A 26,190-nucleotide genomic window follows, 5' to 3' on the forward strand; every position below is an offset into this window, starting at 1 on the left:
GGAGCGGCCGGCTGCAGCTCCGCGCCGTTCTGTCGTTATTTAGTTATTCAGTTATTTTCATCTGCCTTGGTTTAGTTTTATTTTTGGAGCGGCTCGAAACCATTTTTTTTTCTGGGCGATTTTCAAAGACTAAATGGGATGGGGTGGTTTGGGAATTAATTTACCCCGTTCCCTGATTTGAAATGAAAGATTCGCAAATTTTTGAGAAAAACAACCCGGGCAATAATTGACGTTGATGCTGAGGGGTTCTGGTCTGCAGTGTGTAACTCCTAGGTGAACCTCAGATAATCTGTCCCCAAATTGCGTGGATTTTGGTAACACGGAAGAATAAAGTCTCTCTCGGAAATCGCGGGACAGGCTAGGCTCAATCCTTGCCCATCCCTGTCCGCTCCGCGCCAGGCTAATTTGCTTATTCCCAGCAAGAGCGGTATTTGTTTTGGTCGGCCTTTCGAAGGAAAGAAAAACAAGGAGGAGAAATGTGAGGGCAAGATAAACCCACTCTCGTTCAAATGGCAAAGAACTTCCCCAGCTCCGTGTTGCATTTCTCTCCTCCTAATCCTGAAGGTATATGCCCTTAGGTCCGTGCTTTTCTCTCACTGGGCACCTTATTAGAAACAAATTTAAAATTTAAAAATTAATATCTATCAAATGGAGGGATGGAGAGCCCATCTTCAGGCTGGGCAGGGCATCGCTTCCCCAGGACGCGGCCGCGGGCTTTTCCGAGCCCAGGAGTTATAATTCTGCGCACTTGCTCCAGACTTTAGGGTATTAGTTGATTTTAGAGCCGAGTTTAAGGCTCCGTTCCGGTCCCTGCACAGCTGCCTTGTCAATAAGGATCTGTTCCAAGCAGACATTCCTTCTGGGAGGACATTGCAGCTCTTTAAGACTTCATCTGCAACATCATAAGTACTAAAATAAAATGGCAAGGGAAAATTACCAGACACATGGTCATGGGATACAGGAGCGCCCTGACTCCAGAGCATATTAGTAAAGTCACTGTACAGACTGGGTGGCAGGGGCTTAATTTAAACAGCCCCGAGACGCGAAGTACATGGTGCAAAAAAAATAAAGTACAAGGAATAACAACAACAAAATCCCAAACCCCAGCCGGCAATCCGGATTTAGGAAAATATCGGGACCGGCCTTTCCCACCTCGAACGGCGGGCAGGGAGCAGGGCAGCGCCCGCGGCCCCGGACTCGGAGCCCTTCGCCTCTTCCACAGAGGGGCTGCTCCGAATGCGGAGCGTTTAAAGTCAGATAAATCCGAATGTCTTTAGTAAAGACAAACAGGTTTTAAAGAGACACGCGATGGTTAGTAGCACCCGCGGAAAAACTCGTTCTAGAATCAAAAGCGTTCTGGATTGTGCTTTAAATACTGTTTTCGACTTATCTAATCATAGATAAATAGAGCCATAAAGACACGTTCTTCCCACCGCTCCCCTGGCCTTATCTCATCGCATTGTCCTCATCTTCCAGCCAGTTCTCGCTACTGACAATAGATTATCTTTGCTTAGAGATCCTAATTGTTTTCTAATTTCTTTCTTTCTTTCTTTTTTCTTTTATTTTCTTTTCTTCTTCTTCTTCTTCTTCTTCTTTTTTTTTTTTAATCGTTTCTTTTGAGCGAGGTGTGCAAATGAGGATTAGGCTAATTAAAGTCGGTCCGGTCGGTGCAGTTTTGCTGCCCGCATACTACACGGCTTCCTCGGGGGCTCCTCGCAACCTGCCGAGGACACCTCTCTGGGCTAAGAGGGGAGCAGAGGGGTCACGGGGAGGGAGAAGAGGGGGCGCAGGGCCCCGTGTATTATTTATCTATTCACTAAAGCATTATATATTCATCCCCAGCATTAAGGTAATTAAATGCGGGCTGGCTTGGCAGCGCACTTTGTAGGAGTAGGAAGGCAGGAGTTTGGGTGGAAAAAGAGTAGAAGAAAGAGAAAAAGTCCGCCGGGAGCGGCTTCCCCAGGGATGCGCACGGGGAATAGGGGGTGGCTGGGCTACCCTGCTGCCGGGGCCGCACACGCGCAGGCGAGACGGCCGAGGCCGGGGCCGGGTCCCCGCTTTCAGGCTCCGCCCGCCCGTTCCGGGCTGGGTTGGGCTGGGCATGGCAGGGCTGGGCCAGGCCGGGCAGGGTAGGGCTGGGTTGAGCCCATCTGGGCCGGGCTCTTCAGGGTTGTGTTGGGCTGAACCCTCCTGGGCTGGGCTGGGCTGGGCTGGGCTGGGCTGAGCTGAGCTGAGCTGAGCTGAGCTGAGCTGGGCTGGGCTGGGCCCGTCGAGGCGGGGGCCGAGCCGCGGGCGCCCAATCAGCGCGGCGCGGGGGCTCGGGCGCTTTAAGCGCAGCGGCGGAGGAGCGGGGACAAAGTCCCCCCCGGCTCCGCGGCCAGCATCCCCGCTCGACCGATCGATCGCCCCGGCTGCTACTGCGCCTTTCTGTTTTGGCGCCGGGACCGGGGCCGGGACCAGCACCAGCACTGGGACTGGGCTCGGCGGGTGGCCTCCCCCCGCCCCTCTGCCGCCGCGCTCCCGCGGGGTGTCCACTGCCGCCGCCTTCTCCTCCTGCCGTCGCCGCTGCCGTTGCGCTCGGCCATGTCGATGCTGCCGTCGTTTGGCTTCACGCAGGAGCAGGTCGCCTGCGTCTGCGAGGTGCTGCAGCAAGGGGGGAACCTGGAGAGGTTGGGTCGCTTCCTCTGGTCGCTGCCGGCCTGCGACCACCTGCACAAGAACGAGAGTGTCCTTAAGGCCAAGGCCGTGGTGGCCTTTCACCGCGGCAACTTCCGCGAGCTCTACAAGATCCTGGAGAGCCACCAGTTTTCCCCCCACAACCACCCCAAGCTGCAGCAACTCTGGCTAAAGGCTCACTACGTAGAAGCCGAAAAACTAAGGGGCAGACCTTTGGGTGCCGTCGGGAAATACCGCGTCCGCCGAAAATTCCCTTTGCCCCGCACCATCTGGGACGGCGAGGAAACCAGTTACTGCTTCAAGGAGAAATCCCGGGGCGTGCTACGGGAATGGTACGCCCACAACCCCTACCCGTCCCCCCGGGAGAAGCGGGAGCTGGCGGAAGCCACCGGGCTCACCACCACCCAGGTCAGCAACTGGTTCAAGAACCGGAGGCAGCGAGACCGAGCGGCGGAGGCGAAGGAAAGGTACTTACTACCCCACCCCCCATCCCCTACAATTCCCCTTTTTTGTCCCCGCGGACATGGACCGGGAATTCCGGGAGCGCAGCTAGCACCCGCCGGTGGATGCGGAGGGAACAGCGAAAATACTTCGCTCGCTCCAAATCCTTTTTCCCCACTCTAAACTGCGTTGCGTTTTGCCCAAGCGGGTTTTTCACCCGAGATTCACCAGACCCCACTCCCCGCCGCCTCACCGCCACCTGCCCGGGGTGCTGTGGGGAACAACGAGCCCCTCACCGACCTCTCCAGGCCTCTTGGCCGCCTTTTGTTTGCTGCCCTGCGTTAATCCGGGAACGATACGGTCTCGGAGCCTGCCGGGGAAGCGGTGGAGATGCTGGGTTGGGTATTGCTCGGAATCGGGCAGGGTAGCTGCGAATCTCGGAAAAGAGAGATGCAGCCCCGGGATGGAACAGGAATGAGAGAGAGACACTAGGATGAGGGAGCGATGGCCCGGCCGAGCCGCTGCTCCGCATCGAGGCCACCCCGGGCGGCGCCAGCGGCAAAACAACCAGCCATGGGAAGGCATCGCCCCACGTTTTGTTTCCTCCAACAACCTCCCTGTCGAGCCTCCTAGAGAAAATCCCTCACCCTGATAGTCTCCGGGCCGCGCTTTCATTTTACACTAAAAAGGGGAAAAATCTCATTAAAAAATGTCCCCTTCCGACTTTTCCTCTCCTCACCTAAATTACCGGGCTGTGTGGTCTACACCTATTTATAGAGGGGGTAAAAAGAAAGGGGGACGATCCGTTGTGAAAATACTAGACTGCTTTGGGTTTGTTTGGGTTTGTTTTTCCCGGGGAGAGGAATCTGCTCTCACGACAGGATAACACGCGATGAATTTACTGGGAGCGTTTAAGCCCATCCCCGGCGTCTCTCGCCTGCCGTAACATCCCCGTTGTGGGGTCATTTTTGGTTTTCTTTTTTTATTTTGTGCCTTTCCGCAGGGAGAACACGGAAAACAACAACGCGGCTACCAACAAACCGAACCAACTGTCGCCTCTGGATGGGAGCAAACCCCTCATGTCCAGCTCTGAGGAAGAATTTTCTCCTCCTCAAAGCCCGGATCAGAACTCGGTCCTGCTCTTGCAGGGAAACCTCAACCACGCCAGGAGCTCCGGCTATTCTCTGAGCGGTTTAGCGACATCCCAGACCCCTCATAGCCTCCAAGGCCACCAGCTCCAGGACTCACTGCTTGGACCCCTCACGTCCAGCCTGGTGGATCTGGGATCCTAAAGGCCCGCGGCGGCCGGCTGAAGGATCGGGAGAGGAGGTTCTGCTTGCGGACAGAGGCTCTGGGTTGTATATAGAGGACAGCACTCGGTTTTACAGCTTGTCCCGCTGATTCTTGATGGGACTCTCGGTTCTTTTCACACAACCCCCACATCGGCTACTGGTCCAGTTCCCGCTCTCTCAGCGCCTCCCACTATCACCATGATTTTTATTATATTTTTTTTTCCACGTAGCCAAATGCAGAGAGCAGCAGAAACCCTCAACCCGTCGACTTCAAACGCGCTGGTTCCAAAGGGAATTACAAAACAATAATAAATAAATAAATAAAAGGAAAAAATGGGGAAAACCCCCCAACTAAACCCAACCCGAGTTGGATCCGATTCTACTCTGATAAACCTCCGTCTCGCAGGCGCGGAGAGGGCAGGGGCGGCCGGTGCATCCCTGCTGCTGCCCATCCAGGACCCGTGGAGCTGGGACGGAGGCGAGGGAAACGAATGTTTGTACTGAGCCCGGTGTTGGAACGGGAGGAGGGCGGGCAGGTTACGTTTACATTTTTCATATTTAGCCTTACCAGAAAGATTTCGATGTAGTTTAAACTAAAAAAAAAAAAAAAAAAAAAAAAAAAAAAAAGGGAAAAGGGAAGGAGTTGCAGTATTAGAGTTATACCAAGTGCCTGTGTTTTACCGCGGCTGTGTGAAATGGTTACCGAGAGCGCTCCCGTGGGCCCGAGCCCCCGGGTTCCTTCTCCTCGGTGGTGAAATGCATCGGTGTGACTCAAAATTAGAATAAGAATATTTTAAAATTCGACGGCCTTTTCCTTCTTGAACGAGAGCTCCTCAGCTTGCCTCCGCTAGCTCCACGTTCTCTTCTCCCGCCCGGCCCCGCTCACAGCCTTCCTCCTCTGGAAGCCTGCCTCAACACTGTCTCTGTCTCGAGTTATTTGTTACCAAAAATCGCATGTGCTTTCAGGTTTATTTTCTATTGTACCTAAGTAATCTAAATTAAACAACGCTGACGGCAGAATACCCAGGCTGTGCTTTATCTTTGCAGGGGCGAGCCCGTGCCCCTCTGCCCACAATCAACCCCCTCCCGACGGGCAGCATTGGAGGCTTTATGGGGAAAGCCGGTGCTTTCGTAACCGAGGAAGGAAGAAAGGGAAGAGGGCACCTCTCGGTGCAACCTCTTGCGTGGGGTGGCCCCGTGGGAGCCGGGCGATCGGCCGGGAGGGAGCGGCTCGTCCCTATCCGCCCGCGCTGCCTGGGCCGCGCTGGTGCCGGGCTCCCTGTTAGCGTTTTGCATCATTAAATGCGTGTTTGTTTAAATCGCTGCCGTGTTTGTTCTCGGGGTCTTGGGCCATGGAGAAATGTCACCCTCTGCAGGAGGGTCTTGCCAGGCCGGAGCGCTCCGTGTCCTTCCTGTTTTCCCCCTGAAAGGGCCCGCCTCGCCATTCCCTCCAGAGTTCCCCGTGTACCATCAACCCGGGCTGAGACGGGGCAGGGGGTCCGTGCCCTCCGTCGCCCTCCTTGGCTCCGGCTGCGAGAGAGCCGGGGCCCGGTGCCAGGGCTGCTGGAGGTGGTTTCTCTCCGCTCTCCGGCCTGGCACTGGCTGTCCCCTTGAGGCTTGCATCTGAGATCCAGCCGGGCTTCCTTCCCCTCTACCTCACCTCGACCTTCTGTGGGGCATGGCGGGGGCAGAGGCAGACCCCAGTCCACAGGCAGGAACCAACGCGGCTCCGTGGGAGCAGAACGGAGGGTGCAAAGCCTGCGCTTGGGAGAACAAACCGTGCAGGCCGGCGCGTATCTGCTTGTCTGTCCGCATCCAAGGCTGCGGGTAGGGCCGGGGCAAAGCCCGACGTCAAGGAGGAAGCACAACGACCCTTCCGTGAGCAGAGACCCTGACCCCAACAGCCTGGGCCAGAAAGGCACTTGGAGCTGGGTCCCACAAGGACCTTGAGTGACAGGACTGTCCGTGTCCCCCAGTCCAGCCTCACCCTCTGCCCGTTCCACAGGGATTCATCCAGCCCCAAGGCGATCCGCCATAAGGCAGCACGGCATCTCCGTCAGGAAAGGAAGAACCTCCAGGGAAAGGAGGGAGGTTTTTGGGGTGAGCAGCTGCAGGCTCTGTGCCCCAAGGATAGATAAGCTCCAACTCCAGTTGTTTTCCAAACCATGGGCTCAGCAAAGAGGAAGAATAAGTATTGCCCGGGGCTCCAGCCCAACGCAGATGGAAAGCCAAGCAGGGACTCACTCACAGGGCTTATTTTCAAAGCAAACAGTGCAGGCAGGCAGCAAAGGGCTGACTTTCAGCGGTGGGGGAAGGTAAGAAGATCTGCCAAGGAGTGTGCCCCTCACTCAAATCCCCCACCCTCAGTGCAGACCTGTGGGTCAAGGCTGCTGTCAGACCCAAAGGCTGCTGAATGGGATTGTGCAGCACAGTTCCAGCTGCACCCCACCACCCCTGATCCCTGACAACAACGCCCTGCCTATGCCCCAACCCTCCATTTCTCTAATAGAGGAATTAAGTCAATAGGAGGATGGTGGCAAGGAAGGATGGAGGATGCTGAGCCCCCCACCTCTCCCTGGAAATAACCCCCCAGAAGGGCAAAGGGCCAGTGGGCAGGTAGGATCAGGAAGGACCTGGATCTGAGCCAGGTGCAGGTTGCTGAGCTCCTCTTGAATAGGTTTGACCTCACAGCAAGCTTTTCACAGCAATATCAGCCTGGGGAGGCAGCCTGCGGCCCTTTCTCACCTCACTCTGCTTTGTATTTCCATCAGGAGTTAATTTGCCCCCCACCCTGCTCTTGCTCGCCCCCCAGGACAGATTTCACACTGTGTCCAGGTCAGCCAAAAAAGGGGAGGAAATGGAGAACAGTGGAATGATTAATTCTACCTGCTTTTCCCATGAGTGATCACCTGCTTTTGGGGTCATGAATAGCAGGTAGCTCTCTCCATCTCTAGCTCTGAGAGGCTCATTTGTTTGGTGACAGCTGAGTGACAAGACCTGAAACCGGAGCCCTCAACTTTGCCTGATGTGTGGATAAAACCCTGGATGTTCCCTCAAACATTTCAGGAAATGAAAGTTGTAACGCGATCCCTTGTGCGCCCACATCTCCCCCAGCAACACACAAAAGCTCAAAGGAACCTTCTCGGATTAAATTCAGCCTGAAGAGGATGGAAGGAAAATGGAGAGCAGGCTGAGAAAGCTGGAGCTGGCAGACTTTTCTTCAGCACTCATTGGAAATGTCTGTCCAAAGCAGGGATTTAGAAAGGTCACCTCCACCATAAGCACCTCTTCCTCCAACAGAGCCAGATGGGCTTCTCCCCACCCTACTTCCATGTTAGGGCCAGCCAGAGAGGTGTGTGTGTGTGTGTGTGTGTTACGCTTAGAATCCCTGAGCAGGAAATTCAGTATATAAAAACAAATGCTCGAGGAGCAAGGCAGTCCTACTCCCCCCTCCTTATTTCATTTCCTGGGTATTTCATTTCCCGGGTCATGTTGAGCCACCGTTGTCCTATGTAAGAGCCATGCACCTACTTTACTGCTGCCCCACTCCACTTCCACACTGTCCCCCAGCCTTGCAGAGGGGCAGGTATGGCCCCACTCTCAGGCCCCACAACCCTGAGCCACGTTCTGCCAAATCCTCCGCAGATGCTTGTGGTGAAGAATGGATGCTTGCTCAGCCTATGGGTTGAAATGCAGCACTTCCATGCCTGGCTCTCCAGATCCTGTGGATCTCTGTCTGCCGTGCCAGGATCCTGGCGATGTGATGTGCCTGGGAGACATTTGTGCTCCGTATCTTTGTAAACCAGGTCTGCTCAGCTAGGCACCAGAGCTCCATTTTAAGCACACAGGTTTGGAAATGATGGCAGCTAGGACGAGGCAGGATGTGTGGTACAGGCAGAACTGGGCCAAGGCATCTGGCCCCCCTCCCTCCTTCCCTTCTGGGTAGATGGTTTTACTGAGCTGCCTGTCACTAGGCAGCCAGTGCCCGCTTGCGCTGCTATCCAGCCTGAAGATAAAGTGCTATTTAACCATTGTTTAACTATTATTGAAGTGCTTTAGACTCTGCAGAGCTGTAAAGAAAACAGCACATGCCTGCAGATAACTCTTCATCCCTGAGCTTCTCTCTTACTTTTACTTTCCTCTGGAGAGCAGCTCATGGACATTGCACAGGCACAGGTGGAAACCTCCCTGTCTGCCTACCCAGGATGCCTCACAGGATGATAATTTTCTGTCTCAGGAAGAGCTCACTGTGGGGTGATGCTGCTGGGTGCTGGGTCTCTGTACGTGCTGCTTCGGAGCAGATGTTTTACTCTGCCCCGTGCACTTCGGATGTTATTAGCAGCAGCAGAAGTGGTAAAGGTAGAGTCACCACAGTGCTTGGCTGGCCTATCTGCATCAATCCATCTTCAGGAATGGGTTTTGCTGATCCCGCTCTTGCTGAAGTCATCGGGTTTTCTGAGGGAACCAGGTGCTGTGTGGGGAGAGCAGAGGTGGCCGGATATGCAGGAGCTTTGGTTCAGCTCAAGTATGCAAAGTAACCTGAGACACCGTCATCTTTCCCAACTAGATGAGGACACAATTTTAAATATGGAAACAGAGGAAAATTTGCTTTAATCTTCATGAAGAGAAAGCAAATCACTAAACTCCCCAGCAATTATCAGGGCTCACCCCAACAGAAGCCTGTCTGAAAAGAGGGCACTAGGCTGAACCCCCAACCCATGCCACCCCTTATTTCTTTCTAGCTAGACTTGTCAAAAAGTGCAGGAACATTTCCTCTGTCCCCATGGTTTCTAGCATTTGCTCTCACCTCCCCAAACTTTAAAGAGCCGTTGAATAATCTCGAAAGCATATAATCCTAATCCTAATAATGAGCTTTAAGAGGCAGATTTAGTTTAGTTACAATTTCCTGTTTTCACTTGTCCAGCACTTTTGGAAAATGCCTCTATGGGCAGATGAGGTCTTTCCCACCTCTAACTCAGTTTCTCATCCACAGTCTAGTTCTGCCAGGGATCAGAGTTGCTCTGGTATAGTGCCATAATTGCTCAGACTCCATGTAAATCTGTGATAGAAAAAGTATAGAAGATCTTCATGCCTGCATCTCAGGATGGAATAAAGGGGGAAACCCCCATCTTTTTCCAATTTAAGGATGGAAAAGCTTTTAAGTTGATAGCTGGAGCGTGTATCAGCCCTCTTTTACATGAGGGGAAACTGAGACCCAGGGAGATGACAGACCTGCTGAAGGTCAGAGCAAGGGCAGATGATGAAGTTGGGAAAGTGGTTTCTGCTTAGTGCGCCCATGCTGCCTCCCCTTATAGTACCCATAAAAAGTTGCCGTGGCTTATCATTATGTAATACAATATTCCTAATAATACAAGACAAAACCAATTGACTAAAAAACAATGCCAAATGAGGCCTGTGGCTAACACTCCCTGAAGAAATTGTCTCTTTTCTAAAACCCCAAGCAAATTAGAAACAATTGAAAAATGAAATCACATCTGCAAAACATCAGGAGTCTTCTCCTGAGCTCCAAAGGATGCCTGTTCCCCTCTGCCACTCCCACTGCCCAGTATGGGGTGGTGGGTGTCATGGGGACTTGCAGCACTTACACATGTGGGCATGGGAAGGATTTTGTGGCAGTGCCAGGGTATGGCCTTGGCGTGTGTTTCATTCAACAGAAGGGTTGCATCATGCTAGAGCAAACCAGAGGTGCAGTTAAAGAATTAAGGTCTTTATATGCCTAACATCCTGGAGCTGATGGGGAAGCAGGGAGAGAAAGAGTGCAAGAGGGAGGGAACACTGGCTTCAAAACTGCTGTTCCCTTCCTGGGAGCCCTCCCGGGCTGGGCAGAGCCTCTGGTATGAAGAAATCACAGAACTTGCCCAAGTGCTTGGCCACAGGCTGCCTGGTCCCCCATAGCCAGAGGCTACCTTCTGACCATCCGGGCAGGGCTTTGCTTGTGTTGATCCTCTGCAGGAGCAGAACTAAAGTGAACAGGAGCTGGGAACAGTGTGTGGGCTCAGCAGTGCTCAGCTACAGGGGACACTTCTGTGCTCTCACGTGATGGCTTCCAACCCTGTCAACACACAAGACCATTAGTGACTTGCAAATGAGCTGAGATGGGCAAACCCTGGCCTGCTCCATGCTCCCCTGGATGTTCTCTGGCTGTTTGGGTGCACAGTGGGGGACAGCACATGGTGGTTTTACACCACCGGGGTGGTTTAGACTGGGACATGCATCACTGTTGTCCTCATGGTGGGAGGAGATGCTGAGGCTTGAGCTGGTAGGAATCTCTTTTGTCAGAGGTGTCTCTCAGCCAATGTCTCCAAAGGACCAGGAGGTGCTTGACAGGGAGGTAGGATGATTTCTTGGAGGGAAGAGCTCAGGTAAATGGCACAGGGATGTTGTAGTTGTACTGTCCTCAGGAGACACAATGCCTAATGAAGTGGAGAGACATACTAAATGCAACACTTTGGCCAAAAATCTGGTACCACCCTGGCCTGTACTAACCTCATCTATTAACTTTGTGTGTGGGATCTGCTTCTGAGGCCTCCAAGTCTGAAGCTTAACTTGGATGAGTTTCAAAGACCCCAGTGGGGGCAAAGGCAAATCAGGGCATGGGGAGGTGGAGCTCCAGACTCCTGTCTCTGCTCTGCCTCTGAGCTTCCAACCTATGAATAGGGCCTGTGCTGGAGGAGATCTTCAGTAAAAGGAGTTTTGGAGCTCTGCTGCTGGCCTGCTCAACTGTCAACAGCCCATGGGAATTTGGTCCCAGGGTGGTTGGGGAAAATACCTTGTCCAAAGCCTGTGACAAAAGATGTGATCATGATGAGGGTGGTCAGCAGCTGGTCACTCCCACTACCATGCTCTGTCCTGTACCCACTCATGGTCTAATTCAGGCCTATGTTTTATCAGGGAGGAGAATCAATGCTCTGCAAAGCCTGTAATAATTTTCTGGGAGATGTTTAAGCAGGCTTGATCTGAGTCCACGGCACACCAGATGTCCAGTCAGCTTATCACAGTTGTTCCTTCTGGTTTATAAATGTGTCAAAATTGCTAATCTATCCTAGAGAATGAAGAAAGATGATCTGAAAGGAGATTTCCTGCCATTCTCTAAATCAGGTGGGAAAGAGACAAAAGGGACAAAAGCTGTGAACAGGACTGAGACATGTCCCACAGCAAAGGACATTTCAACATGGATATGATATCTCCCACACCACTGCAGGGTTAACTTCAAACCTAAAACATTTTCCATAAGACACACTGATTTGCGTGGTGACTTTTCATGGCAAGTCACAGTAATGCCCCAGAGTCCCAGGATGGAGGTTGCATGGGCACACCCAGTCCCTGCTGCTCTGTCCCCTTGGGTGGCACACAAGAGCACTGCCCTAGGAGACAACCGTTGCTCAGCGTGGGATGGGACCCCCACCTCAGCACCAGCTGCAGCATTTGCTGTCCTCAAGTGCCTGCGTCTCTGAATTTGCACTCTGTGGTGTTCCTCTGGGTGATGTTTTGGGGGCTTTGCTTTGTTCAGGATGCCTCTCTGTTCTCACTCTCTTCTTCTGCCAGGGTTACGTAGCCACAGCTATTTGCTGATGGCCTCCGCGGAAACTGAATATCCTGTCTTTGCAATCGGAGACAAGGTGCCCACGCAGCTGCCAGATTTGAAAGAGGAGCTGGCAGGAGGGGAAGAGGCTAAAATGGGTGTGCTGAGGAAGGGGAGAATCACATCCAACCCAAACTGGGGCCCATCCCATCTGCACTCAGAGAAGAACCATAGTGGGATGGGGGAAAAAAAGAAGCCCTGTTTGGAAGAAATTTCTCAAGACAACATTTAAGCAGCCAAGGGCTGAGGCCAGATTTAAACTGAGCCTCTTGCCCAGTGATCCATGAGGAAGGCTTGGCTGCTCAAACAATGAGCGGGAAACGAAAGCTGAAATGATGGTCATCACGAGAACCTGAAACCCTTGGTGGGGAAAATAAATAAATACAGTGAGTGGAGCCTTCCCCATCCCAGCTGAGGCAATCTGTGCTTATGCAACCCTACCCCAAGGCTCCCTATCTCTGTGTACAATCTGGGCTGATAAGATTGTTCTCCACTGAAAATCAAAACCACAGGGATTCCAGGCAGCTCAGCCGGAGTCAGATTGTCCACCTGAACACCGGGGCACTTTCATGTGGAAATATAATCACAGGGTTATTGTGCTGAAGTAAGGAAAAAAAGAGAGGGGGTGGAGGGTGGTGCGTGTAGCTGGTTTGGAGGAGAGTGCTCCACCAGCACTGGATGAGTGCAGCATGGCCAGGAGGCCAGTGAAGAGCATCATCCCAAGGTGAGATGTCCCCTTGGAGTGACAACCACTGCCTGAAGCCCTGTCATAGGAAAGCAGAGGGCTCTTGCCCAAAGCTGACTGGCTTTTAGTGAAAACTCCTTGTATTAGGGCCCTGAGACTTGCAGATCTTGGGGAATAAGCTCACAAACAGGAGTCAGGTGAATGATAGTGGAAAGAGTCATTGCCAGTGACAATCACAGAATCATAGATTTTTTTTGATTGGAAATGACTTTTAAAGCCATTCAGTCTGTTAACCCAACACCAACAGGGCCATTAAACCATGTCCTTAAGTGCCATGTCTACACATTCTTTTGAACACCTCCAGGGATGGTGACTCCACTATCTACCTGGGCAGCCAAGAGAGGCTTTTAGGGCTCTTCTAGGCCACTTTTAACATTGTGTGTATGAAACAGCGTATGATTAATATCTGCACTAAGTGGGAGACAGCATACATAAATATATCATACACATTAATGTGTATATGGAGAGATAAATACACTTGATAGAGCCACTCTGTACAACAACCAGCCCAATAAGCCATTCCCATGAGCAAGACATGCAGCATTAGATGTGTGTTTGCTATTATAGAGTAGACACTGATTTTCTGGGTCTATTGTAGTTCAAAAAGCTGTGGTTTTGGGCATGTGCCTCAGTGCCTGGCTAATCAAATCACTGCTGTACTGAATGTCAGATCTCAAGATCTCAGTCTTCTCTCAAGACAAAACTTATCAAATCCTGCCCAGTGCAGGTTGTTATTTGTGAAGAAACAGAGGCAAGGGACTGTTTGGTGATGCTGGAGGTAGAACCTCCTTCCCTTGGGAATGGGATGGCTGGATCCTGCAACAGAAGGAGGAGCCTAAATGCCTACCATAATTTGCATTTATTTGGTGCATTTAGCACCAAGTGCCAACTGTTTGTGAGCACCATGCTGCTGAGTGAATACGTATAGCATAAAAGTCCGTTGGGATATTGGCAGAGACTGGGCTGGGCTCCCAACCCCCTGCCAGGTGCCTAAACCAGGGACAAACCTCAGAGACCCTAATGAAAAACAGTTTCAAGTGCTACATCTACTATGGCTCTTGGCATTTTCCTGGGGAATTTGTGGCTGGTTTTATCTCTCTCTCTGCTGAAGGAAAAAATATGTGAGCAAGAAGATCAGCTCGGGTGGAGTCCAATGGCCTGGGCAGGCTGGTCTGGACATGTGATTGTGCCAGCCTCAACAGGTCAACTTGGTTAAAAACAGAGTCACTGTTCCCTCTAGTCTAACATCGCTCCCCATCCCTCAGGTTCTTCCAGTTATAGCAGTTCAGCTGTCACTTGTGACAGTGCCTGATTAAAAAAGAAATCCATGTAAAGGTGTGCTTGCACATGAATTATATCCCTTTAATTTTGCAGAGGTGCTGTGTTGCTACAGCCACCACTGACCCATGGACCACTGGGGAGGCAATGGCTGTGCACATACACACAGAGACACACAGACACACACACAGACAGAGACACAGAGACACATACACGACACACACAGAGAGACACACAGAGTCATTTGGGTGGCTAGAATGAGAAACAAAGTCCGTTAGTTCTACCCATGGGCAATGCATCACACAGTGGCCATCCTTATCCTGGCCTTGGTGTTCTTGGCAAAGCTTATGAAATGAAAACTGCCTATAATTTTCTAAAATTCCTTAATCCTGCTTATTTTCTCCCTTTCCCCGAGAGATCGGAAGCCACAGTGGTCTCCTCAAGCCCACCCACTAATTACAAGACATGAGCTCAACCAACTGCTGGCCAGAAACAACATCACGGGACCAAACACCACTAACTAACATCACTCTTTTCTTTTGACTGAATGATCACAGCAAATGGCTTGAAAGAAAGTCATGAAGAGCTTGGCAGTAATACTCAGCCAAATCAAAGAGAGAAAGAAAGAAAATATCCTTTTTCTCTTCCTGCTGCAGCAATCCTGACTTTCCCTGGATCACTGGCTGGTTACTCTGATGTCTAGGTCCTTCTTGTCTGTCTCACCCTGGGATGCTCTTTTAGGTCCCTCTCTTTTCTGTTTAGCTGCCATTTCCCCCCCACATTTAACCTGATTATTCTTCAAATTAGCTTGAAAGGCTCAACCCCTCTGGCAGTGCCAGGGAGAATGGGAATTTCTAACAGGAGGGTGGCATTTAGCAGAAAAAAAATCTCTGTGGAGAATCAGATCAGAGTCCTGAGGACGCCAGGCTAAAAATATATCCTGAACTTTCAGAGTAGTTGTAGGATGGGAACAGAGGTTGTGGTGCTTCCCTTCTTACATTCTTAGCAGGTGCAATTGGAGCAATCAGTATAAATTTACTGGCATAAATTAGTAGAGTTCATGGGATTCTATGTTTACATTCATGGTTTTGCAGCAGCTTGGGTTTCTTCCTTAAACCCCTCCTGGTTTGCAGTGGCTAGTGGCTGCACTTTGGGGTTAGCACAAGGGCTACCTTGATTTCTTGGTCTGCTTGCCTCCACCTGCTTTCCCTGTTTGCAAGCAACAGGCATGTTCAGCCTATTGTACCCTAAAAAGTGAGTGTCATATCCCATTGCCGCTGGAGTGAGAAGGGGACATCTCTACACAAAACCCTCACTGAGCACAGGATTGCCCCCAAAAGGCCTGCTCTGATGTGGGCTAGAAATAATATCCCAAGGTCTTCCGCTTCATGGCACATGAAACCATGAAAGAGGGTAGATTTAGATCAGATATGAGGAGGAAATTCTTTACTGTGAGGGTGATGAGACACTGGAACAGATTGCCCAAAGAAATTGTGGATTCCTGGAAGAGTTCAAGAGCAGCTTTTGATGGGGCTTTTGGCGACCTGGTCTGGTAGGAGGCATCCCTCCTCACGGCAGTGGGGTGGAACCAGCTAGCGTTTAAGGTCCCTTCCAACCCAAACCGTTCTGTGATTCTGTGAGAGATGGTGGGTCCTACAGGGAGGGATGCACTCCGGAGTGCAGGGGGCTACTTTTCCTAAGCCCTGATCTGGAAGTGGGAATGTGAGTGGGAGCGCGGGATCTCGGGCAGCAGCTGCCGGAGCGGCTGCGGCGTTTCTGGGGCTACAGTGCCACCTGCTGTCGCCGCCGCCTTCTGCTGGGGACCCCGATGGCTCCTTGAGCATATACTGGGAGTGACACGCCAGGGGGAAACAAGTGTCTCAGCCTCCCCTACCCCTGCATCGGTGCAGAAATGCTTCCAAACAATCCAGTTAAGGAGAAAAACGCCAGCAAGAGTAAGGCAGCGATGGGGCAAAAGAACGGACTGAGATGCACCCACAGGGCTGCACTGGGCTCCTCGGGCACACAGGGATGTTCCCATACTGTGACAGAACTCCAGGCATTGAAAAGCACCCTGCAGGCGTCACCTGTTATCTCTCCTTCTGGACATTTGGACATGGTCTCTTGCTCTCAGTGTGTCCTTAGGACCTTTAGACAGTGTTAGCCCAAATTCTCACTGCTCCTTGTAGTCTCTGGGTGGGGGGTTGGGTTGGGGGGGGGAGGGAAGGGGGGAATAAAAGAGCAGGGAGATGCTTGTTGCTGAAAACTAAGCATTAGGGGGAAAAAAAAAAAGCTTGTAATGACAACAAGAAAGTTTGGAGGAAACAACTATAAAAATTTTGAAATTCTTTGTTGAACATATGTTTCTGTGGAAAAGCTCTGTTTACCTGTCCCTCATCCCATTGGCTCACTGGGATGCTATGCAGCTGGACAGGCAATACCCAGAGGGGAGGAGGGGGGAAGTGACATAGCCTCAGCAAACCTGGACATGGCCAGGAGGCCCTGAGACAGAGTGATGACAAGTCTGTGTTTGCCTTTCAGTCTTCCACCCATGCTGATTATGTATGAAATGCTTTAATTTCTCATGGGCAACCCATTTTTGGGAAGAAGGTCTGCAAATGTCCTGAGCAGGTTGCAAAGTGAAGGGTGCAGCTACAGTGGTGTATGACCAGGTGATGAGGGTACACAGGGGCCAGTGCAGGACCCTGCTTGGTGGGTGGGTGGGTTGAAAAAAACCCAAACTATTGGAAAAGCTCAGCAGGTCCAGTATTGGTGTGGCCTCACATATAGAAGTGTGTAGACAGAAACAGGGCACTTTTGTAAGGAAAAATCCTACCTTTGAAAGCTCAGATCTGCACTTTGAACAACTCAATTTCCTCTTTCCCCATAGGAGATGTGAAGTAACGGTGTGTTTCCATCAGTCCTACAGAAGCCCATCCCAGGATCTGTCTGGGATACTGCTGGGCACAGTTTTTGGATCCAGGGAGGTGCTGTCAGCCTCTGTCTTAACATTTTCTTACAGTGCCACTGGGACTGGTGGGGGAGAACCATGGAAGGGAAAGGCCGGATTTGGAACCCACCACTTGGACCCAGACAAAATGAAACAGGGAAAGTAAAAACAAGGGGAAAGTAAAAGCAAGGGGAAACTTGGCCACAACTGCTCCTTTCACAGGCTCCTTGTGCTGGGTCATAAGAAACCAGCCCACAGAGAGGCAGGCATGTTACCATCTGTGGTGCTGTGTCCTGGGGAGCTAGGACAGAAGGGGGCCAAAGAGAGCAGATTCTGGAACGCAGCCTGCGCTGCCTGCCAACATGTACTGCCAGAGGTGGGAAGCAGGGAAAGTCACACGTGGCCTCCTCAGCTCCTCCACCACTGGCCTGGGGTGGCACAGGAGGGGTCTGTGGGCATGTGCCTGTCTGGGGCGAGCCATACATAGAGAGTACAGGGTTGTCTTCCGGCCCTGCATCCTCTTTTCAGCACCCAGTGCTGATTTGGATGTCTTGTTCCTGAAAAAACAAAGGGGTTTGAAGCCTTCACCATCCTTTGAATCTCTGACTCTTAGGAATGTGTATCACATGCTGCTTTTGGTGGCATCTTTCTCTTCCTTGCTCTATCATCATGTGCTCCTGGGCTTGCCTTTTCCCTCTGCTCTACAGCCTGCACCCTCAACACACTTTGTGGGGACTCTCCCTTGCTCTCTCTATGTCCAGCTCTGGCTTTGTCAGAAGCCTGTCATCAGCAGCTGCAGCTGCAGTATTGTCATTTATGAGGCTGTGCTGACAAACACCAGCCAAGTCCCTGGCAGAGATGTGTCTTGATCCTCCCCCATCACCCATTTTCATGCTTAAGAGCATGTTTTGGATTCACCCATCATTTGGATTCTGTCTGGGCCTCGTCCCTGGCCTCTTGACCTCTCCTTTCCTCCTGACGATGGTAAATGCCTCTTCAGTGCATCTCTCTCCATCTCTCATCTCAACAGGCCAAGCATTCATAGCATGCCAAACTGGCAGGCAGCTTGCTTTCTTGGCACTCGGCCTTTTGGCTCTCCATCCAGACCAATTCCTTTTATTTTTATTGTTTTATTTTTCCTGTCTTTAAAATTCACCATTGGTTTTAATTAGGTGGCTGTGGACTTGGAGGTCTGGTGAGACCAAAGGACTTCCAGCAAAAGGAGATGAGAGATCTGGTGCTGTGGGTCTGGTGGTAGTAGTGCCACAACCCAGCCCGTGCTAAGACAGCTCATCTTGCTGTCAAGAAAGGGGAACTGCTCTGAGACAAGGGCCAAGAGGAGGCCAAAGTGTTTTCTCTTATTCCAGTATGCTTCCAGATTCCCTGCAGCTCCTGGAGTTCCACCATGGAAATGCCACTTCAAAGAACCAGTGCTAGTGCCAGGGTGAGAGGAGCATTGGTGGCAGAGAAGGGCAATGGGAACAGATTCCCAGCCCTGGGCAACAGGTGAAAAATCAGGGAAACCTCAAAGTAAAAACGAACATCTGAGTGTCCTGTGTAAAGACTTCATCCTGGAGGGGGTTGGATCCTCCTTTCAGCGAGGTGCTTTTGCAGAAGAGCCTGATGATCAACTCGGAGAAATCGAGCAGATGTGGTCCCCACCTCTCTGAGCCCTCGCTGAGCTGGTGCACAAGTGGGTTGGAGGAATAAGCAACCTCTGGTGGGAGCTGAGAAGGGGTTTGACTGGGGCCTCTGCTCCTGGCACAGCGTCTGCATCCTGATCCTGGGTAGCAAACGTGTTTGCCCCCAAGGGAGATGTGGCAGAGGTGGGCAGCAGGCTGCTGTCATTGCTGCCACCCAAACAGCACTTGGGAGTTCCAGCCTACTCTTTCCATCTTCCCCAAGGTCTGGGAGAGAAGGCAGTGAGGGAAGACGTGGGGCCTGCCTAGGGCTGAGACCCAGGACTGCAAAGCTCACCCCTAAAAGCCCTACATGCCTTGCCAGTCCCCCAGAATATCTCAGTCCCTCCACCCTGATGTTGTTCTTTCATTATATTTTTATATCTGTTGCTCTGGTTAGCTCTTTTCTATTTGTTTTTGGTTCTTATTATTCCTGGCTTCTCCCAGTGTTTTGGTTTCCTTCCACAGCCCTCATCCGGATGTTTATTCTCACTGCTTGTTTTTATACTTTCCCAAGGTGCCTCCTGATTGTAGCTGGGCAGAGGTCTCTGTTTGGACTAGGCAGGCACTCGTGCATATCTGGGCTGGGAACAGCTGTTGGACCATCACCTGGAGCTGGTCCAGGAGAGGAGATGACCTGGGTGCTGTAGCCTGCTTTTCTGCCTGCTCTGTTTCTCACCTGAGCATGCTAAGGATAGCTTGCTAAGGATAAGCAGAGTGCTCACCCCATTTAGTACTGTGGCTGGTGCATGGATGTGGCAGCTCCTTTAATGGAAGAGGTAGAGTAGGAGAAAGGAGGTGGGGGAAAAGAATTTAGCCCATCTCTGAGGCACTCAAAGGGACAAACACAATGACATACCCAAGGTCACACAGAGGATATCTAGCAGCCCTGGGAGCTGTTTTTCCTATGTTTCCATTTGAGCATGGTTGTTCCTTGGGGTATTTTGAAAATCAGGTAGGGCCATTCAACACCTCCACCTACTAAAGCTGAAAAAGTTTTGGGTTTGCCTCATTTTAAGATAAATACACCCAAGAGTGGCTCTGTTCCTTCCATGATCATCACTCTCCTACATATGTGCCTTGATATCTCTGCATCTTCTCCCTGCTCATCCAGAAATGTTTCTCAAGCTTTTTCGGAGCTCCAGCTAAGATACATCCCCATGGAGCACATGGACAAAACCGTTAAGTTGCATCATGAACCTACAGGCTAAGAGCACATATGTGACTGAGGTCTATTCTTGCCCCTGGTTTTGAAGGCAGAGAATGGAAGGTACATTCAGGCAAAGTGGTAGGTGCTAACTGTGTACTCAGCTGGGGAATGAGGCTTTGCTCTCACCTACTGACAGCAAGGTTACAATAATTCCCTATCTTTGCCCTGGGTTTTGCTCCATTTTCTAACTGGGAGGAAAAATGAAGCAGTGTGGAAATGGCTCTGCAATATCTCACATTAGAGTCGTGGTGGCTCTGGATATTTTCTTGGGCCCTACACATCTTACATCCCCCACCACAGCTGCTAAATTTCAGATAAACACAAACACATGCCTGCATCTGCTGCAAGAACTACCTTGGCAAGTATATTCCAAGTATAATTGTATATTCCAGTGCAAGGGCACCAATTGTTTATTTATTTTATTCTTTTGGCATTCATCCCTTGTTCCTCTTCCCATCCTACAGGCTTTTTTGCTGGTGAGGTGCCTGGAGCTATGTAGCCCTATGGCTGCGTCAGCGGCAAGGGAACCCCCAAGGAGGAGATACTTTAGAGCTCAGAAAGTTGACCACCACATCCTCGGCTGCATCAAAAGCAGCATGGCTGGCAGCTCAGGCGAGATAATTGTTCTCCTCTGCTACACTCTGGTAAGACCACTACTTACAACACTGTGTCCAACTCTGGGAATCCTCAGTGCAGGAATGACATGGACCTGTTGGAGCAGTTCCAGAGGAGGCCAAAAAATCGATGTGAGATCTGGAACATCTCTGCTATGAAGAAAGGCTGAGAGAGTTGGAGTTCAGCTTGGAGAAGAGAAGGCTCCAAGGACACCTTATGTGGTCTTTCAACACTTAAAGGGAGCCTACTAAAAGATGGGGACAGACTTTTTAGCAGGGCCTGTCATGACAGGAATCTAAAAGATTAATCTAAAAGAGGGAAATTTAGAATACATAGAAGGAAGGAATTTTTTACACTGGGGGTGGTGAAACACTGGCCCAGGTTGCCCAGAAAGGTGATAGATGCCCCATCCCTGGAAACATTACAGGTCATGTTGTTCGGGGCTCTCACTAGTTGAAGATGTCCCTGCTTGCTGCAGGGAGGTTGGATTAGATGGCCTATATAAAGGTCCCTTCCAACCCAAACCAGCCAATGGTTCTATGACTCTACATACGTACCCTGCAAACAGGATGAGGCTGTTCTCTGGTTGGGAGGTATTTATTTGAAGAACCACTCACTCGTGAAAGCACTGCAGCAGTCTGCAGCAGCCTTCCATGTTTTCAATATGGTTACAGTGAAGTTTGCATCTGAGATTTTAAGGAGCTGGCAGGGAGCTGGGCACCTGGATATAAGGACTTTTTATTGCTTGACTTCAAAGAGGTTCAATAAGGGGAGTGAGTGTTCAGGTAGGGAAAAGTTCTTTCTTCTTTCCATGTGAAAAGCGTGCCAGAGGACACAAAGACATCCACACACACACACAGTTACAGGGCTCTGGGGAGAGTTTAAAAAGAGCAGGCAGAGGATTTTGCACAAAAAATATTATTAGATTTGGACGGAAAAGTCTGGGCTTATACAACAATCCAAGCTGTTAGGATACTTTAGGTTTGAGGGGTGGAGGCAATCAAAATGAACACTAATCCTAACCCTAAAACTAACCCTAAACCTACCCCTAAACCTAACCGTAAACCTACAATTAAACCTAACCACTAACCCTAACCATAAACCTAACCCTAACCCTAACCCCTAACCTTAACCCTAAAGCTAAGCCTAAGCCTAAGCCTAACCCTAACCCCTAACCCTAACCATGACACTAACCCTAACCCTAACCCTAACGCTAACACTAGCCCTACACCTAACCCTAACCCAAACCCTAACCCTAACTCTAACCCTAAACATAACCACCTAACCCTAACCCTAACCCTAACTCTAACCCTAATTCTAACCCTAACCCTAACCCTAACCCTAACCCTAAACCTAACCTTAAAACTAACACTAACCATAACGTTAACCCAAAACGCTAACCGTAAAACTAACCCTAACCCTAACCTTAACCCTAATGCTAAACACTAACCCTAACTTTCACACTAACCCTAACCCAAACCTTAAACCCTAACCCTAAACCTAAGCCTTAACACTAACCCTCAGCTGAAACCCTAACACTAACTTTCACACTAACCCTAACCCTAAAACCCAAGCCTAAACCTAATCCTAAACCCTAACCCTAACCCTAAACCCTAAACACTAAACCTAACCGTAACCTAACCCTAATCCTAACGCTTAATCCTAACCCTAAACCTAATCGTAAAGATAACCCGAAAACTAACTCTAACCCTAACCCTAAACCTAACCTTATCCTAAACCAAACCCTAACCCGAACCCTAACCCAAACCGTAAACCCAAAACCAAACCTAACCCTAACCACCTAACCCTAACCCTAACACTAACCTAACCCTAAACCTAAAACTAACCATAACCATAACCTTAACCCTGCACCCTAACACTAACCCTAACCCTAAACCTAAACCCTAATCATAAACCTAATCCTAAACCCTAACCCAAACCCCTAACTCGAAACCTAAGCCTAAGCCTAACCCTAACCGTAACCCTAACCCTATCCCTAACCCTAAAAGCTAACCCTAACCCTAACCCTAAAACTAAAACTAACCCTAACCCTAACCCTAAACCTAACCCTAATCCTAACCATAACCCTAAAGCCTAATCCTAAACCTAACCCAAAACCCTAACCCTAACACTAACCCTAACCTTAAACCCTAACCCTAACCTTAACACTAACCCTAACACTAACCTAACCCTAACCCTAAAACTAACCATAACCCTAACCCCAACCCTAACCCCTAACCCTAACGCCTAATTCTTAACCTAACCCAAAACCCTAACCCTAACACTAACCCTAACCTTAAACCCTAACCCTAACCTTAACACTAACCCTAAACTAACCTAACCCTAACCCTAAAATTAACCCTAACCCTAACCTTAACCCTAACCCTAACCCTAAACCCTAACCCTAACCCTAACCCTAATCCTAACCATAACCCTAACGCCAAATCCTAAACCTAACCCAAAACCCTAACCCTAACCTTAAACCCTAACCCTAACCTTAACACTAACCCTAACCCTAACCTAACCCTAACCCTAAAACTAACCATAACCCTAACCCTAATCCTAACCCTAACGCTAACCCTACTCTAAACATAACCCTAACCCTAACTCTGCCCTAACGCTATACCCCAACCCTAATCCTAATCCTAACACCTATCCCTAACCCTAACACTAACCCCAACCCTAACCTTAATCCTAACCCTAACCCTAACTCTGCCTTAACCCTATACCCTAACCCTAACCCTATCCCTAAACCCTAACACTAACCTAACCCTAACGCTAAACCCTAACCATAAACCTAAGACTGACCCTAACCATAAACCCTAACCTTAACCCTAAACCTAACCCTATCCTTAACACTAACTCTAACCCTGACACCAACCCTAACCCTAACCCTAACCATAACCCTAAACCCTAACCCTAACCCTAATGCTAAACCTAAACCTAACCCTAACGCTAACTTAAAACCCTAACCCTACCCCAACCCTAACCAGAACCCCTAACTCTAACCCTAACCCTAACCCTAATCCTAAATCTAAACCTAACCCCAACCCTAACCCTAATCCTAATACTAACCCTAAACCTAAACCTAAACCCAATCCTAACCCTAATCCTAACACTAACCCTAACCCTAACCTTAACCCTAACCCTAACTCTAACCACCGAACCCTAACCCTAACCGTAACCCTAACTCTAAACAAACTCTAACCCTAACCCTAACCTTAACCGTAACACTAACCCTAACATTACCCTAAACCGTAACACTAAACCTAACCCTAACCCTAAACCTAACCATAAAACTAACCCTAACCTTAACCCTAACCCTAACCCTAACCTAACCCCAACCCTAATGCTAACCTTAAGCCTAACCCCTAATCCCTAACCCTAACCCTAACCTACCCTAAGACCTAACCCTAACCCCAACCCTAACAACTATCCCTAACCCTAACCCTAACCCCAACCCTAACCGTAACCCTAATCCTACCCTAAACGTAACCATAATACTAAACCTAACCCTAACCCAAACCTTAACACTAGCCCTAACACTAACCATAACCCTAACCCTAAGCTAAAACCTAATACTAACCCTAACATTAACCCTAAACCGTAACCCTAAACCTAACCCTAACCCTAACCCTAAAACTAATCCTAAACTTAACCCTAACCCTAACCAGCCCTAAGACCTAAGCCTAGCCCCAAACCTAACAACTGTCCCTAACCCTAACCCTAACCCTAAAACCAACCCTAACTCTAACCGTAAACCTAATCCTACCCTAAACGTAACCATAACACTAAACCTAACCCTAACCCATACGTTAACACTAACCCTAAAACTAACGCTAACCCTAACCCTAAACTTAACACTAACAATAACCCTAACATTAACCCTAAACCATAACCCTAATCCTACCCTAAACGTAACCATAAACCTAACACTAACCCTAACCCAAAACTTAACACTAACCCTAAAACTAACCCTAACCCTAACCCTAACTCTAACCCTAACCCTAACCCAAAACCTAACCCTAACCCTAAGCCTAACACTAACCTTAACCCTAACACTAACGCTAACATTAACCCTAAACCGTAACCCAAACCCTAACTCTAAACTAACCCTAAACTTAACCCTAACCCTAACCCTAACCTAACCCTAAACCTAACACACCCTAAAACCTAATCCTAACCCCAACCCTAACAACTATACTTAACCCTAACCCTAACCCTAACCCAAACCCTAACCCTAACCGTAACACTAACCCTACCCTAAACGTAATCCTAACCCTAAGACTAACCTAACCCTAACACTAAACCTAACACTAACCCTACCCTAACTGACCCTAACCGTAACCCTAACCCTAACCCTAAATTAACCCTAACCCTAACCATAACCCTAACCCAAACCCTAACACTAACCCTAACCCTAACCCTAACCCTAACCCTAACCCTAACCCTAACACTAACCCTAACCCTAACCCTAACCCTAACCCTAACGCTAACCCTAACCCTAACCCTAAACCTAACCGTAACCCTAACCCTAACCCTAACCCTAACCCTAAACCCTAACCCTAACCCTAAATTTCACACTAACCCTAACCCTAACCCTAATCCTAACCCTAACCCTAACCCTAACCCAAACCTTACCACTAACCCTAACCCTAACCCTAACCTAACCCTAACGCTAAACCCTAATAATACACCAAAGACTGACCCTAACCCTAAACCCTAACCCTAACCCTAACCCTAACCCTATTCTTAATACTAACTCTAACACTAACCCTAACACTATCCTTAACACTAACCCTAACCCTAACATTAACCCTAATATTAACACTAAACCATAACCCTAACCCTAACACTAAACCTAACCCTAATCCTAATCATAACGCCTAAGTCTAAAACTAAACAAAAACCCTAACCCTAACACTAACACTAACCTTAAACCATAACCCTAACATTAACACTAATCCTAACACTAACCCTAACCTTAATCCTAACCCTAACCCTAACCCTAACCCCTAACCCTAACCCTAATGCTAAACCTAAACCTAACCCTAACCTAACCCAAAACCTAAACCTAACCCTAACCTAACACTAACCCTAACCCTAACACTAACCCTAACCCTAACCCTAACCCTAACCCTAACCCTAACCCTAAACCTAAACCTAACCGTAACCCTAACCGTAACCCTAACCCTAACCCTAACCCTAACCCTAACACTAAACCCTAACCCTAACCCTAACTCTAACCATAACCCTAAACCTAACTTTATCCCTAACCCTAACCTTTAACTCTAACCCTAACCCTAGCTCTAACCCTAACCCTGACCCTAACCCTAAACCTAACGATAACGCTAACCCTAACCCCAAACACTAACGGTAACACTAATCCTACCTAATCCTAACCCTAACCCTAAACCTAACCCTAACCCTAACCCTAACCCTGAACCCTAACCCTAACCCCCAACACTATCCCTAACCCCTAACCCTAACACTAACCCCTAACCCTAACCCTAACCCTAACCCTAACCCCAACCATAACCCTAACCCTAACCCATAACCCTAACCCTAACCCTAACCCTAATCCTAACCCTAACGCTAACCCTAACCCTAACCCTAACCTAACTCTAACCCTACCCCAAACACTACCTCTAACCTTGACCCCAACCCTAACCCTAACCCTAAAACCTAAACCTAAACCTAA

At 49.6% G+C, this 26,190-nt stretch overlaps 1 protein-coding gene across 1 annotated transcript; it reads left to right on the forward strand.

The window, feature by feature from the left end:
• The first annotated feature begins 2,583 nt into the window (after positions 1-2,583).
• Positions 2,584-4,453, forward strand: LOC128981482 (homeobox protein SIX1). Its single transcript, XM_054400280.1, has 2 exons — positions 2,584-3,143; positions 4,121-4,453. The coding sequence occupies exons 1-2, from the start codon at positions 2,584-2,586 to the stop codon at positions 4,407-4,409; spliced, it is 849 nt and encodes a 282-aa protein (XP_054256255.1). The 3' UTR covers positions 4,410-4,453.
• Positions 4,454-26,190: the final 21,737 nt, after the last annotated feature.

Source organism: Indicator indicator, chromosome 4 (assembly GCF_027791375.1).
Source record: "Indicator indicator isolate 239-I01 chromosome 4, UM_Iind_1.1, whole genome shotgun sequence".
NCBI lineage: Eukaryota > Metazoa > Chordata > Aves > Piciformes > Indicatoridae > Indicator > Indicator indicator.

What these genes read in the sequence shown, in the direction of transcription:
- LOC128981482 (XM_054400280.1), top strand. Translation starts at nt 2,584, where the DNA reads ATGTCGATGCTGCCGTCGTTTGGCTTCACGCAGGAGCAGGTCGCCTGC. An exon ending in GCGGCGGAGGCGAAGGAAAG is followed by an intron (nt 3,144 to 4,120) that starts GTACTTACTACC and finishes GCCTTTCCGCAG; the next exon opens with GGAGAACACGGAAAACAACA.